This window comes from Rattus norvegicus, chromosome 3, assembly GCF_021556685.1.
Source record: "Rattus norvegicus strain SHRSP/BbbUtx chromosome 3, alternate assembly SHRSP_T2T, whole genome shotgun sequence".
NCBI lineage: Eukaryota > Metazoa > Chordata > Mammalia > Rodentia > Muridae > Rattus > Rattus norvegicus.
The window spans coordinates 20,950,667-20,967,679 of record NC_141536.1 but is presented as its reverse complement, the minus strand read 5'-3'; the positions used below and the strand labels follow the sequence as shown (position 1 = coordinate 20,967,679).

General features: G+C 44.1%; 1 protein-coding gene across 50 annotated transcripts in view; it reads left to right on the top strand.

Annotated features, from left to right (window-relative positions):
* Window positions 1-17,013, top strand: part of Dennd1a (DENN domain containing 1A) — a 488,046-nt gene that overhangs the window by 381,161 nt on the left and 89,872 nt on the right. For 18 of the 50 annotated variants that reach the window (XR_015683114.1, XM_087652789.1, XM_087652804.1 and 15 more), the window contains one exon: window positions 16,899-16,964. The exons of the other annotated variants lie outside the window; for them this stretch is intronic. Coding sequence is in view for 17 of the 18 variants with exons in the window: in XM_087652789.1 (XP_087508915.1) it covers window positions 16,899-16,964 (66 nt within the window). In the remaining variant the exon portion in view is untranslated. The remainder of the gene's footprint in view (window positions 1-16,898; window positions 16,965-17,013) is intronic. 50 annotated transcript variants of the gene reach the window in all.

Genomic DNA, 17,013 nt, shown 5'->3' with positions numbered 1-17,013 from the left:
TTAGCTTCCTTTATCCTGGAGCCAGCCAGGATATTTTATCTTGGTCTTTCTAACATTGGCACTTTTGAAGAGCCCAAGCTAGCTGCCTCATCTGTGTCCTGTACAAGGTAGATAGATGATCTAACTGCTGACTCGTAACTGTTCTAGCAGCCTCAGGTTTGTTGTGTGTACTTCCAACCCAAGTCCTGAAGGAGTCAGGATTTCCTTTCCTGAAGCATGCTAGTCACAAGCCAGGTCTGGGAGCCATCTGTGCTATGCTCGCTGCTCCTTGGGATTGCTGATGCCAGACCTTCAGTGGTCAGAGCCATCAAGTACCACAGACAAAAGCCACCACTGTCCTTCAGTGGTCAGATCAAGTACCACATGCACAGCCTACCACCACAGGCCTTCAGTGGTCAGAGTCGGAAAGTATGCACATGCATGCACGCGTGCACACACAGCTTACATAGCCTAACTTTCCCAGTAACTACAGGGCTTAAGGTAGGAATTCTGTTTTTAAAAGTTTCTTCTGGGGCTGGGGATTTAGCTCAGTGGTAGAGCGCTTACCTAGGAAGCGCAAGGCCCTGGGTTCGGTCCCCAGCTCCGAAAAAAAAGAACCAAAAAAAAAAAAAAAAAGTTTCTTCTGGAACTAACCTGGTCACTAACACCTTGGATGCAGATGTTGAACAAGGCTGCACTGAAGATGGAAATGTTCTTTCTTAAGATGGAGGCACCATAGTAAGCTGTGTAAGCAAGGCTTTGCCGCTATGCTCTACCTTCAAGTCATGGTGAACCCAGCATCCTGTCTCTGAGGCAGCCAGCTAGCTCTTTCTATGTGGGCCCAGAGTAGGGCTCATTATGTTGAGCTAGGAACAGCACCAAGCCAAAGCAGTGCTTCCAAAGCACTGGAAACAAATTGCCTCATTTGTTTTTCCAACAGTAAAAGAGACAAGATGAATAAAATCCAGAGGCTCTCCACCTCTGCTGCCCTCAGCCCATAAGCCCTCATTGGCCTTCTTAACAGCCAAGGAAAGGGGTGAGATCCCAGCATAACACCACAATCTGTTGAGAGTCCACTAGTTGCCTCCAGTCTCTCTCATCTCACATGTCCATTGGCGCCCACCTTTAGCAAGGTATTTTCTACCTGAATTTCCTAGTAACACATGGACAGTGTAGGGGAACATAAAAGTGGGTTGGTGGGGGATTTGAGCTTCCAAGTTGAATCCTTGACTCCAGACCAAGCCCGCCTCCCTGTAGAAGAGAGGGATGGTACACTGGAATGAGGTCAGCAGAAGAGTGTACCTTACCACCCAGACACTGAGACAAGTGGGTCACAGGTAACATTTCAGTCCTAATGGCTTAGGATGATCCACATTCCTACAGGTCACTATAACTCATGTCTCGAGTCCAGGAGACCAGGTGTTTCAAAATATGGCAACATGCATTTTCTGCAGTTTCTAGAAGACCTACCCCTGACCCTTGCCAACAAGCCTGTGCCAGCTTTCAGAGCCACCCCACACAGTGCTGTTAGGCATTTCTGCTAAGCTTCAGATTCCCACTTTATTGAGGGAGGTCTGTGATGCTCCCATGCTGCTGACTGCTAGACTAGCCAGTAGCCATGCAGCAAGGAAGGAGCTTGTTTGAAAAGAGACAAGGAACTTGAGTCCCCACGATGCCGAGAAGGACATTCACCTTTCCTCATTTGAATCCTAGTCCCAGGATGCTGTTCCTGCCTGAGATCGGCATCTGTGGCAGCCTCTGAGCTTTCAAGTGAAGTGCGCCAAGTGCCAACCCATTCACTCGCACCCCACCCCCGTGGCTAGGGGCCATGCTTCCCCTCGAAGCCAGCACAAGGCGAGGTCCTCAAGGGGCCTGGCCCTCTGTGTTCATGGAAGAAAAATGAAAGTTGCTTTATTCCCTAGCCTCTTCATATCTCCCATTATGAGGAGAGGGCTCCACAGTGAGGCGCCAGGCTGTGATATTTCTGCTTCAGCGTGAGAGATTCATATGTTTGACTAATCAATTCTCTGGCACTGACTTCCTGGCCTGCATTTTGTTCTCTTGCTTTTGATCGTCTGTTTGCCTTTTTGCCATTCTGCTGCTTCTTGTTTGGAGCTTTTATTTTCCAGGAACACTTTGACCTACTGGATTCGCTATATTCTTCTCCCTCTTTCCCTTTGTCGCTTTTCTCTCTGATTCTGGTTTCCCGCGTGATTGACCGCACACTGCTTCCACATACAAGCAAAGTGGAGACCTCAAGTCACCAGGCCTTGATAACTCCTGGGCTTTGTTTAGGGACCACAGCCCTCAGCCCCCACCCCTCCCGGGCTAGGTTGCAGTCCTCTGCTCTGCCAACCCTATTCCAGCCTCACTCTACTACAAGCAGATATGGGCTTGGTATCCAAGGAGTCACATTGTCAAGTGTAATACTCACAGCAGCTATAAGTGCACATGCACAAATATTAGCATCAACCACGTTTCTCAAGAGGAAACCAAATGCTGGGCACTTGAGGCGAGTTTTCCAGTGTTCAGATTCATGAGTGCTCCAGACAGCAGTAGAACCAAGTGTGCCCTGAGGGTGACTGTTATTCTGCCATGAGAGTTGTCCACTGACTAGGCTTCATCTCTCTTCTGTCAGCAATGCAGAAAACTTCACTCTCTTTAGCCTGGGATGGAGGTAGTTCAATCTTAGCATAGTGAAGAAGTTTCCCAAGGCCCCTTCTGTCATGGTTTATATATTCTTGGCCCAGGGAGTGGCACTACTAGTAGGTGTGGCCCTGTTGGATTAGGTGTACCACTGTGGGTGTGGGCTTTAAGACCCTTATTCTAGCTGCCTGGAGACCAGTATTCTGCTAGCAGCCTTCAGATGAGGATGTAGAACTCCCAGTTCCTCCTGCACCATGCCTGCATGTGTGCTGCCACATTCCCACCTTGATGATAATGAACTGAACCTCTGAACCTGTAAGCCAGCCACAATTAAATGATGTACTTTATATGACTTCCTTGGTCATGGTATCTGCTCACAGACGTAAAACCCTAACTAAGGCACCTTCCAAGGTCAAAGGAGAATGAACCCTAATGTCACTGCCTTAGCTACCTGGACTGTTAACTAGAGAGCCTCATAGACATGGTGATTGGGTCATAGTGGAGGGATCCATGCAGAGAAAGGCTCTGGGATGGCTTTGTGATGGGATAGAAGATGTGGGGGCTGAGTGGGGCCTGGCATGATGAGGAGGGCTTCCACAGTCAGAGGAGAGAGGGCAGTGGGTTTTTGCATAGCCTACTTTCTAGCCTGTTCTAAGGTGACCATGCCCTAAACAGCATTTGCCTTTGAGGTTCCCAAGCCCACAGGGATGCTCTTGATTCTCTCTTGTGGCATCTCCCTGAAGCTCTCCAGCACCTCGTAAGACCCAAGTACCAGGGAGCCTGTCCCTTTGAAGCAACAAATCCCTCCTTTAAAAATGCTTACTGTGAGGGGGTCTCATCTTACTCAGTGGGACTCTCCATCTGTCCTGATCACTCTGGCCTTGGCAGCAATGAAACTACACTATTTCTGTTTGTGCAGAGTGGCAGTATCTGGGGATGGAGTCCAAAAAGCTGGGGTTTCCTCTTCCTGGCCCACTTTTACTTTGTGCTGTCATACAGTTAGTTTTCCTTCTCTAAACCTACACTGTCTCACCTTTAAGCAGGAATGAATGACAGTCCTTACTGTACCCATCCTGTGTGGCTCTTTTTCACACACACCCCCAAAAAAAGGCATTCTACCTAATTACAGGAACAGTGCTACAACCTATATCCTTCTGTTGGTTTAGTTTCTGTCTGTACATAAGGTCTACACAATTGTGATCAGTAAGACCTGTCCCATTTACCTGGGCAGCAGTCAGCACCAAGGCTGTGAGCACAGACTCTGAGAGCTCTCAAAGAATGAGTGAAACAAAGGGAAAATAAGGTGGATGTCTTCCAGAACCATGGCATCATGGCCGAGAAGTGAGGTGCCTGGCTGTCAGAGAAGTATGGAAATAAGAACAGTTCTGAACTCTGCAGCTGAGTGTTTGAAGGTGAAACTGCTGGCCCAGGAGAAGAGTGGAACATAAGATATCCCTGAGGTTGCAGTCTGCAGGGAGGTTGCAGCCTGCAGCTGGGGCAGCCACAGCTACATTGGTGAGTTTGAAGGGCTCCTGAAGCTTGATGAGAAAGAACCTTTGCAGATGTTTGTAGCTATTACCAAGCGCAATAAAGGAGCATCCCCTGTGTGGGACCAGAGCAGGCTAGGAAGCTGGATCATGAAGAGAAATAGCATAGCAGTGACATAGTAAAGGATCAAAACTGCTTCATGATCAAATCTTCCTCTCAGTTGCCCTTTCCAAGATTCCTGTTCTCATTTTACATGTGAAGACTCTAATGGGAGCTTAGAAGATAGACCTAGGTGACCCTGCAGCTCATATGCTACCTAGGCCGATGTGTCGCCTGACCAGTGTCCTGTCACTTGCCACCCAGGTGTTTCCTAGACATACATGATCCTCCTCAATATAGTTAAGTCCTCTTTGATTGGCCTTTCTGTTGGTGATAGGAGACAGAACCCAATCATGTACTTTTTCAGCTCTCTGGTTGTACTACACTGTGGGGAATAACACTGAGGAGGGGTTATGGGAAATGACAAAGTCACTCGACAATTCCTGGAATCAGACTCCATAGGCAGTGAATAACCTCATATAGTGTGTGAGCCAATCCCAAGCCTCTAAATCCGTAGCCAATTGTATCTTGCCACACCATCACCATGCCCCCATGAAAGCTCTGACTGATAAGGTTATTCAGAAGGATCAGGTTTGGGAGGGGCATCATCACCTGTTAAGATTTCTGTGAAGATATGGATGGGGAGTGGGGCAGCCACTACCCTAGCCTCAGTTCCTTTTTGCTGTCTCTTCCTGGAGTCGTCTTAGATCTAAAGTATTGTACCATGGGGATTGGGACCCTTCAAGGAGTCGTAGCAACCTGTGGCTCCATCCCATTTTTTTCTTCAGAAAGTTAACTTCCACATCCCCCACATACAAGTGTCTTAACAAGGATCTCCAGAGAGTAACCTCTGCTCAGAACCCATGTCCTTGCCAGTCAGGCACAAACAGCCTTGTTCTCTGGTCCTTCACTGTGCTTGGTCAAAGCTGTACATTTTAGTTTTACTTTTAGTCTGTTTTAATAAACAGTATGCATTACAGATGTGAGCTGTTTAAAGGACATGGGGCTTTGCTCTGAAGTGGCTTCTAGGTGGGTTTTTTCCAAGTTTGAAAAATGTGTTAGAAATAACATGATGATAATTGGAAGATCGGTGTATCAATCTTTTTTCTCTGTTCTTTTCTACTTTTTTAGATACAATTAACACTTCACACTTCACTAGTCCCTTCTTGGTTATCTTTGATGCTTCTTTGATAATTATTTAGACGTTCATGCTATCTTTGCTTTAAATGAGAATCAATAACTTTTAAAACGGGTTTGGTTTTTTTGTTTCAATGGAGTTGCACAATTACAAATTACATACATGTAGATGTCTATTTGAATTTTTGTTTTTAATTTGTCAAAAGATCTTGACACAGTTACATGAAAACTGTAAAGAAAAGCAGTTACCATCCAATCAAGAACCTGCTGTGAACTTGTGGCCAAAGCTCATCCAGGCAGTTTCCAGAGCAGAGCGTTCCTCAGAAGATGGGGAAACAGAGAGAACCTAGTGCATGTCAGCTTGGAATTCATGAACCATGAATAATGCATTTCAGTTACAGCAGTCATATTTTCTGTAAGTGCACAAACACTGATTTCAAAGACATGCTGGCATTTGAGCCTCTCTAGTCAGGAGTAGAAAGTGCAACTCCACCGCCACCACTGAAATGAAAGTTTAAAATATAAATGTGCTTCCTCCCACAACTGCTGCTGCTTTCCCTACAATACCTTCCAGAACCCTGACATAAGAGCCCTGGCTCTAGCCTTGCCTGGAGTCACCATGGTGGTGTTTTCTTGAGTAGACTCATCTCCTCTTGCCTGTAGTATTCCAGAGCTGTCACATAATGTCATCATTAGCCCATTGCCACTATGTTAGAAAATGAATCCCGAGATTCTAGATGGATTTTGATGCAAGAACTTGAAAGATAAAAAGACATTTTTTTTCAGAATAAATATGTTTTAGGGGAAAATGGATAAATAAAGTTTGAGGGTGGGGATAGAAATCAATCAATCTCTCTCTGTCTCTCTCTTCCCCCATCCTTCCCTCCTTCCCTCCCTCCCTCATTCCCCCACTGGTTACTTTAAAAAAAATAACTTTTCTATATTAATTTTTTCTGCTTAAATTCATTTGGGAGGAACAAGTAAAAATCTCATGTAATCAAATCAAATGGCTCCCAGCCTAGAGCTTTGCATATAAACACACAATGAGCCAGTTAATATATTGAGTTCTGGTTGTTATCTGTGGTGGTGATGATGAAGATGTAACCTTTTACATCAGAGTCCCTTGCTGCACAGATCATGGGTCATCTTTCTGTAGGTTGTAAGGGCTGTTTGGAATTTCCTCTTGGGAAGGAGTTCAGGGCCTCATGGCCAAAAGAGCACTGGTCACTTGTTCGCCTAAGCCGGATTACTATATGAAAATACCCTAGGTAATTCATGCTGGAGATGAGGCTCAAGGATAGAATACTAACCCAGCATGCCGTGTGTGTGTGTGTGTGTGTGTGTGTGTGTGTGTGTGTGTGTGTGTGTGTAAGTAATGTGTTTCCTTTTTAAAAAGCACACAGAATCAGAAGTTTTGAACTGTCTCCAGGTTCTGAAGTTTGAGTTAGTAGAAAGATTCGTGATAAGACTCAGTTCAGATCCCACCCATGTGAGTTTCTGGCTGTGTGACTCCTGGATATGTAACTTATCCTCCTGAGAGGATTTCCTCATTTGTGAAAGGAAATTATTTTACCCTAATTTCAACAAGTTATGAGCATAGATGAGGAAATATGAATGGATAATCATAACTCAAAAGTTGTGCTTACTTCCTGTCAGCACTGCTCAAAGCGCCTTCTGTCATTTAGTCACTACAGCAGCCCCGTCAGGCGCGTACTGTTGTTTTCTCTTGTGTGGGTGAAGTAAGTATCCAAAGCGTAGAGAGGCCCTTGCCTTGCCCAGCCTCACAACACTTGCAAGTGCTAGGATGGGATTATAACGTTAACACAGCATTCTTTGCTCTTCAAAGAAGCCAGAGTAAAGTTTGTTGTTCCTGGAGGTTTTCAACTCAGGTGCATGGGGGTGGGGGGCACCCTCCCTCCCTCGCTCCGAGCACCAACCAGTGGACACCATTCTGACCTGCTCTCCCCCATCCTGAGGCCTTTGTCTATGGTAGTCTTGGTGCCGGACAGAATGAGCAGTATCAGTGACCCACAGCCATGCCGGAGCATCATGTCATTGCCGGGTCTTTAAATATCCATTTCTAAATTCAAAGCTAGTTGGGGCTACATTTACAGCATTTAACATGTGAGAAAGTAGGCTTTTAAGTGAAATGGTTGTGCAATGGGATATTTCACGTTCCGGTTCAGCCATGAGGCTGATAAACAAAGCATCCAAAGCCAAATGGCTCCTCATCTGACCCCAATTAAAATACAGACTTCATTCCATTCCATCCTGACAGGGAGGAACATATTGTTGCCTTTAAGGGAGTTTGGTTTTGTTAATGAAAGAATTTTGTTTTATTCCCCCTCCCCCAACCCCACCCCCTGCCACACACCCAAATACAATATCTAATTAAATAAGACTCAATTTGTTTAGGGCTTCTGGTAAGGATGTGTTAACGCTTTTTAAGCTGCCTTGACTCTGTCTCAAGATGTCCAGGACATGCTTGAGACTCCCCACTCAAAAGTCCACTGTTTGAAGACAAAGTCAACCTGTGTCACACAAGGCAAGCATTATTTCCTCCAAGGTAGATCTGTGTACAGCTCAGTCCCAACAGCCTGTGCAAGTCATGTGGGTTCTGTGTGAAACAACACATATTTTCATAAAGGCCGTTTCCTACAAGCATTTGTACTCATCCATATTGTAATTTACCAATCACTATAGAGTTGTCCATATAGAATGTATCACGCAGAGAGTTGTAGCTGCTAAAATATGTTAGGTAACATAAGTTGGATATTGATGCCAATTATCACGGAGTTCCTTCAGTTATCTTGAAATATGTAGCTGTCTGAAGACTTCATTTCATATGAAGAGTAAACTGCTTTTGCCAGGCTGTTTTTGCAAGGCAGGCTGGGGCGGGGTCTTGTGTCGAATTGTTACTGCTTTTTTTGTAGCCTTTTCAGTGTACATGCTGTGGCCTATCATGGCAAGTGGGACCACAGACACTAAGCAGAACCTTTGGGGGCATGGTAGCGAAGTTTGCGCTAGCTCAGTGGGGCAAAAGAGACTTTTGGTTTGTGATGGATCACCTACAAGCCCCTGAGGAATTGCCTCAGTGGTCCACTGAGTTGCAGGGACAAAAAGCTGGTCTGGATATAGAAGGGCTGGCCCCAGGTGATCCCCTCCTCTCATTATCTTGGACATGCCAGAGTAGGGTCAGCAGGCCTCTCAGGGCCCACTGGCTCAGCCTTTCTCAGATTCTGTATTCAGTAGAGCAGAAAGTACATGATGTCTTTAAGTCCACAAAGAATTTACAGTCAGCTGCTTGGGATTTATGTTCTGAGAAACAAACGGTCTTTAAGTCTATAAAGCCTGAGACATTTTAAACATTTTTTTAAATTTCTGTTCCTTTCTAGTGGCTCCTTCTGAGCATTTATTTTGCACCCCTGAGTGTCCCTTCTCTGCCGGCCTTGCAGGAGGTGAAGAGAGACAAGTTACTCATAGCCTGCCTTCCACAAGCTTCCTCTCAGTAGGTTTGAAAAGCAAGTCAAGATGCCATCCTAAAAGGGACCCATACAGTGAACCTAGGAGGAGAGAGTAGGTAGAGCAAGGGGCACAATGGAGGATATTTTGTTGGACCCTGACATTTGAGTACAGTTTTGCCAGATGGTGAAAGGGAGCTTGTGTCTATCAGAGACAGACAGGAATTAAGAATGCAGCCGAGTAAGTGAAAGAATGAGTCCCACACTGTTGCCACAGAAGTGGGCTGCAAGAGATATGAGAGATGCAAATGGAAGAGGAGCCTGGGAAGGAGAGTCTGTGAGCATTCCTACAGTCAAGATGTCCTGTCCCACTGGGCCAATGACTGTCTTTGAATCAGAAGGGTCAAGGGACCTTGGGAAGTCATTTGGCTCAGTTACCCCCTTGAAAATATGTAATCTGTACAGCAATTATAGTACAGGCAGGTACTGCATAGCAGCATTTCAGTCAATCGGAGACTGCATACATGCTGATGTCTCCTGAAGATTATAATAGTGTTGAAAGAAATCCTGCCCTTCATGCTGTTGTGGCCATTGTAATGTCATCGTGCAGCACATTGCTATCGTGTTGTGATGCTGGTGTGAACAAACCTCTACTGCCAGTCACACAAAAGTATACCATGTCCAGTCAAATACTGCCTACAATGCTGGGTAGCAGCAGCTGTGGTTGGACAGCATCCACTTATTATGGTTTAATCACCATTTTAGAGTTGTCCCTTTTACTGTTGAAAAAGTTCACTATAAAGCATTCTGCTGTGGTACACTGGCAGCAGCCCCCTGCATCTCACTTTTACCTTATCCCTTTAAAGACTATTATTAGTGAATGTCTGTGCATGTGCATGATGGGAGAAGCACATGGCACAGTATGTGTGTGGAGGTCAGAAAACAACTTTACTGCTCTCTCTTTCCACCTTTAAGTGGGTTCCAGAGAGTGAACTCAGACTACCAGGCTTGTGCAGCAAGTGCCTTTACCCACTTGAGTCATTTCACCATCTCCTACTCCCTCTCTTGATTGTCTTATTTTTTCTTGTGTTTCATTTAGATTAGTGTTGTTTTGTACCATGACACACACTGCATGTACCAAAATTGTGTAGGGTTTGGCCTTTGCTGCTGTGATTAAAACACCACAAAGAAAAGCAAGTTATGGGGGTTGGGGATTTAGCTCAGTAAGGCCCTGGATTCGGTCCTCAGCTCTGGAAAAAAAAGAAAGAAAGAAAAGAAAAGGAAAGCAAGTTATGGACAGTAGAGTTCATTTGGGCTTTCATTTTCAGAGGGAATGCCCATGATGATGCACAAAGCATGGCAGTAGATGGCTGTAGCAGGAAGCTGAGAGATCACAAAGCAGGAAGAGCAAACTGGAAGTGGGACAGGACGTGACAGATCAAACCCTGCCCCCAGTGATGGACTTCCTAAAGGGCTCCACAGCATGCCCAAACAACACCACTAACTTGGAGTCAAATACAGCCTATGAAGGACATTTTTATTTAAATCACCACAGTATGCACAGTATGGGCTGTATCATCCATGCATGATGTTCCACACAGAATCACATACAATGTGTTTCTCAGCACATATCCTGTTGTTATGTGGAGTCTGACTATATTGAACTTAAACCCACATGTCTCTAACTTACTGACCATGAACTGTTTTGAAGCAGAAGATCTATTAAAGATGGGGAGAGAATTCCATATGCATTTTAGAACTATCTTCCTGACCTGTGAAACATTGGAACTAGATGGGAGTAGCAGAATAATTGTGGCCAGTATCAGAAAGCCAGATATCTAATTACACTTGCAGTTGCCCAAGATCTACCCCATGGGAACCTTCTCTGAAGAGAATCTGTTTCTTATCTGTGCTGTTGTTAAGGGGGCTTTCTACTGCTCCCACAAGGTCAAGATGGACCAGGTGTTGGTAATGAAAGTCACCTGCCAGCAGCCTTTCCAGAAGTCATAGATCCATCAGTGACAGAATACCTGACAGAAGCACCAAAAGGGGAGGAAAGTTTAACTTGGTTCATAATTTGAAAGGACATGGTCCATCATGACAATGGAAATGTGGTTGTGAGAACGGCGCATGTCTATGACAGCAGAAACATGAGGCAGCTACTTATATCTTGTCAGCAGAGGGTGAAGGCCTGCCTGGGGTTGGACTATGAACTGTAAATACCACTTTATCCTGTCACTGCCAGCTAAGCCTCATATTCAAGGGTTCCCCAAACTCCTCCAAAATAACCACCAGCTAGGGACCAGGTATTCAAACATATGAGCTTATCGGGAACATTTCTAATTGAAACCATAACAAATTACATGGTGACTGATACAGAATGGCTACATGTTAGGAAGTTGGAAGCAGAAGATGAAAACAGATACTAAAGAATCTCATAAGCAACTGGGTAGTGGTGGCATGTGTCTTTAATCCCAGTACATGGACAGGAAGGCAGGTGGATACCTGAGTTCAAAGCAAGCCTAGTCTACACAGAGACCCTGTTTCAAAAAAACCAAAACAAACTAACAAAGACTCCCATAAGATCCCAAACTAACAAAGACTCCCATAAGATCCCAAAGATCATCATGGATTTCGTGGCCTCTTAAAGCCCTTTGCTAAATGTCTCCTGTGCACAAAGGACTGTCTAGGTTCTTTTTTTTTTTTTTTTTTTTTTTTTTTTTTTTTTTTTTTTTTTTTTGTCTGTCTAGGTTCTTTAATGTACGTTCCTGACTGTTCCTTGAAGCCCTCTAAAGAGGTAGTGCTATTGTCCTACTTTGGTGAGTAATGAGATAGAACAAAAGAGGGTAAGTGATCCACATCATGGCTAACAAGCAGAGCTTAGGGGTTGGGGATTTGGCTCAGTGGTAGAGCGCTTGTCTAGGAAGCGCAAGGTCCTGGGTTCGGTCCCCAGCCCCGAAAAAAAGAAAAAAAAAATAAGCAGAGCTTAAACCCAAGGTCTTAACCCTCACTTAAAAGTCCTGAGAATCTGAGAATACACTCTGCACAGCAGCCTTAGGAGGTGATCAATGAGCAAACAGAAGCTCACTGTCCCCTAAGGAACCCAAGGAAGTTTGTCCCCAGTGCTCAGACCTCTTTTTCTATTATCATGTTAGAAGCTCAAAATAGACCAAAGAGCCTAATTGTAATACTTAAAATTATAAAGCATTTAGAAGAAAGCAGAAGGCAAGAACTTCATGGACTAGACTTATCCAAAGCTTCTTGTACGTAACACCAAATACATAGACAACAACAACAAAAATAAAACAAACAAATTTGACTTTGTGTCAAAAAAATTATCAACAATATAAAAAGGAAGCCTAGATTATAGAGGAAATTTTTATGAACCATAAACCTAATAAGGGATTAATATCCAGAATATATAAAGAACTCCTAAAATTCAACAACAAAGCCCTCCCAATTCAACAATGGAAAAGGACTTGATTCTCTCGGAAGAGAATAAGCGCATGAAAACCAGCCCGGCCTCAGTGATCATTAGGTAAATACAAATCACAGCTATAGCTACAGTACTCATCCAGATGGTTAGAACTAAACCCCAGAAAAGAAGTGTTATTGACAGCATAGAGGAGTTGGGTTTGTGTGTGTTTGTGCATGCATTTGCAGGTGTTTATGGAGGCTAGAGCTACAGGTAGTCTGTGAATCACCTGAGATTGGATGCTGGAAACTGAGTTGAGGTTCTCTGTAAGAACAGTATGTACTCTTAATAGCTGAGTCATCTCTCCAGCCCCCAAAATTTGAATTTTTATTCACTATTGGCAGGTATGTAAGAAGGTATGGTTGCTATAAAAGAAAAAAAAAAACAGTTTGATAGACTGACATATATGCCCAGCAAGTCTGCTTCTGGATGCATGCCCAGAAGAGCTGAAAGTAAGTTATTGAAGGGGTATTTGTACCCTTGCATTCTTAGCAGCATCACTCATAGTTGTGAAATCTGAATGTAACCCAGGTGTCCCAAAGCTGATGAGTGATAAGCAAAATGTAGTATGTGTGTATACAGCAACATTATACAGCTTGAGGACGCAGTTTATGGCAGCAGTGTGGGTGAACATGGGGGCATTTTACCACATGACATTAGCCAGTCACAAAAAGACAAGTCAAGATTACAGACACAGATAGTAAATTAGGGATTAGCAGTAACTGAGGGAGGCTCATGTGGTGGGCCATAAGCCTTCGGAGCTGGTTTGTGGCAGGAACCAGCAAATCATTTCAGTTTTTAAAAAATGGAAAAGTGGAGATGTATGGTGGTGAGCTAACACCTTGAATTGCACATTTAACAGTGTTGCAGTGGCCTAAAGAGATGGCTTGTTAGTAAAGAGCACATGCTGCTCCTCCAGAGGACCTGAATTCAATTCCTAGTGCCACATATCGGCTTAAAAGTGCCTGTCCCAGGGCTCCAACATCCTCTTATGATTTCCATGGCCCCTGCATGCACATGGTACACAGACATACATGCAGACAAAATATCAAACATATAAAACAAAAATAAAGGGAAATGTAAGAAAACAAAACAATGCTTATAGAACCAGCAGCATGGCCCAGCAGGTAAAAGTGCTTGCTGATCTCTAGAACCCATGGTGAGAGAATAGAAATAACTTCAAAAGTTGTCCAGTGACCTCCACATACAATGTGGACAGCATGCACCTGCATGCACACATGCGTACACACACACACACACACACATACACACACATACACACACACACACACACATACACACACATACACACACACTTATAAAATAATAATTTAAAATTTGTTTCAGTGAAAGACTAAGGATATGGTTCAGTTGTTAAAAAGTACTTGCTGCACATACACGAGGATTTGAGTTTGGATTCCCAGCACTCATGTCAAGAGCTGGACACGGCAGCCAGTGGCTATAATCTCAGTGCTGGGAGATGGAGACAGGTGGATCCCTGGAGCTTGCTGGCCAGGCAGCCTAGCCAAATCTATGAGCTCTGGGTTCAAAAAACAAAAAGTCCCAATCCCAAAATAATGTGAAGAACAGTTGAGGAAAACACTCTGTCAGCCTGTTGACCTATACAGAATTATAGCTAGATGTGATAGTGCGTACCTGCACTCCACCATTGGGTAGGTTGGAGCAGAAAAGTCCTGAGTTCAAGGATAGCTTGGTCTATGCAGTGAAATCTGTCTGAAAACAAAATGAAACAAGATAGTTGAAATGATGAAACCTGTGAAAGTGAGTAAGCTTTTGGATGGCATTCCCTTCATATGTCTGAGTGGCTAGAATGAATGGGAACTCCCTGAGACGTCAGTTCACCTGGTAGTTGCAGGATGCTTGCTGTGTGCTCAACATAAACAGGGGAAACCTAGTCAAGGCAATTAGCGTGAACTGGGAATCATGATATAGATTTATAGTTCGAACACTCAAGAAACTGAGGTAGAAGGACGCTGTGAGCTCAAGAGTTCAAGAACAGCCTGGGCAACATAGTGAGACCTTTCTCAAGAGAGAAAAACAAAGATCTTTAAATGCTGCTTAACGCTACTTCCCCTGAAGAGGGACTGGTGAGTCATGAAAGAGAAATTAGCACATCCCTATCTGTGATTGCCACTGTGATCAGCCCTGAGAAAGAAAGTGGTAGCTAAGCACATGGGCAGGGTCTGAATAGCAGCTTCAAGTAGCTATGGTAAGACTTCCATTTCTCTGTGCTACATCTCCTCAGCTATAAAACACAGCATTGAGAATAATAATATCTGTTGGGTTTACTATGCGTATTAATTGAGTTAATACCTACAAAGAGATGGACATACCTCCTTGTACTCCAGAAGAGCCAGGAAGAAGGGAGCAGTCATGGCCACAGAACAGACTCGAAGTTTAAGCATCTGAGCTCATCCTCTTCATATTATATGACTAGGCCCAATGATTCAGGTGAGCAGACAAGAATGAGAAGTGTTAAATAATTTGCCAAAATCCATTCATCTATCAAGTGCCCAAACCCTGACCTGGTAGTCTCCAGAGCTCTGGCCCCTCCTATAACACCATTCTGCTTCATGGCCCCTTCTGTGCCCAAGCTTTCAAATACTATGAGTCATGCCTTCCTTTGGTAGGAGTTAAAACTGTCTGTAAAGAGGAAAATGTTTCCCTATAGTAGGAACATATGGTATTGGACACAGGATGAGCTTCAGGACCCAGATTTGGATTCAAATCTCAGCCCTATACTTGAGCAATTGGTAACTTAGTGAACTCTGCTCATGATCGCCACAGAATTATTTTACCTTTTTAAGCTCCCCAGTAAAGCAAAGATCAAATTTGCTACCTCATAAGGATGGTGACAAAGGCTAAAGAATGTACATGAAGCTAGCATATTTCAAGGGCTCACAGTAGGAACTCAAGTTTCCCTTCATCCTTGCATACCAGCTCCTCTTTGTAGTCAGAATTCCCCAGCAGTTCTTCACTCAGGCCTTTACGAATCATGCCGTATCTTAGTCAGCAACATTGGAATTCGACGACAAGCATCCTTCTAACAAGAGCCCTGTACCTGAACACTTCCCCAAGTGGCCTCGCTGGCTCCTGTGTAATGATCACACCCTTTCTCTCTGTTGACATGGGTTCTAGGTGATAACTGCAGCTTTGTGTTTTATTTTACTTATCGCGTGCACATGATATGAGTGTAGGGCGTGCGTTCAGAGGATAACTTTGGAAGTTGGTTCTTCTACCATGGCTTTGAGGGACTGGATTCAAACCATCAGGCTTTCTTGACAAGCACTTTCCCTGTTGAGCCGCAAAACAGCTGCAGGACTTCTTTGTAAGAGTCTATGTTGTTTTGAGGTAAAAGGGAGATGAGACTATGGAAACAAAACTAAAAATAGGCAATGTTTCCTCAGTTTGCCTCATAAGATAGACCACATTCTCACTTTTCACAACTTAAATGACCGCACAGGACTCTCAGACACTGCTCATATAAACTTCTGCTTCGTAATTCACAGCAAAGGACTTACGTATCCCTTATTGGTTTTAGGAAGCATTCTAGAGTCACTACCAAGTGTGGTAGATGATTCTGAGCTCCACACATCACCACAGGAGGTCAGACAGCTCCCACACTGCAGGGTAAGAGCTATTACAAAGGAACATAGACCGCCTGCAGAAGACAGGCCAAACCCAGTTCTCTGTGCAGGACATCATACCTCATGATGAGTGTTGTCACTCACCCTGGGGAAAGACCATTCACAAAAGTGAGTAGCAGTGCTAGCTAGGTGGCACCATGTTAGTGGTAATGAGAGAGCACAGAAACATATAGGCCCCAGTCATATGGGTGAAATCCAAACAGGCTTTGTTCAGGTCCTTAATCCCAGACAACCAAAGCAGTGTATACTCAGCATGCATGAGCTGCAGGTAGACAGTGTTCTGGGCAGAGAGTGGGCTCCCAAAGCTCTCCCTCTGTGTGCCTCAGCCCATGGATGACAGCATCCTGATAGCAGTATCTAATTAACCTGGATTCCATAAAAGAAGGCACCACTAACCTGAGCACTCTTCCAAGTGGATCTGACTCGTAGGGCACGTGTACAGCTCCACAGACCTGAAGACGTGTGCATGCTCAACTTTGCCTTCCTGGGCCTGCAGAAGTTCTCATTTGCAGAAAGCGGCTTTGGTAATAAACAAAGCATGCTCTCTGAGGTAAGAATGCAGGATGAGACTCTAGTTCAGAATATCTTTAAGCTTCATTGTAAATACTGGTGATAGCCTTAAAATCAAGGCCTGTTTGTATTAAAGGGAAAAATCCACCCTCAGCATGTCCTGTTCAGAAATCACTCAATATGGTTGAGTTACTTGAATGCTGACTTGTACCTAATTTTAGCTATTTTTTTGTTGTTAAAATACCAAGATAAGCCACGTGACTTTTCAGACTTAAATCTCCTTTTTTGGAAGTGATGACAGTGCTCCCCAAAGTTTCCTTCTTACCTTTCCACCTTTGAACAATTGATTTTGATTAGAAACATTACACCCAGCATTTACTTTGACATCCCTGAGTACAAACAGTCATTTTAATTTTTTTTTTTAAATCATGACAGGGACATCAATCCTTCGCCTGGTGTATGAAGGCCTGGTATATTAATTGGCTGTCAGATTCTGAAGAGGTAATGGATTAATGTGCTTGATCGTAACGCTCTGCTCAGAGACTGAAGT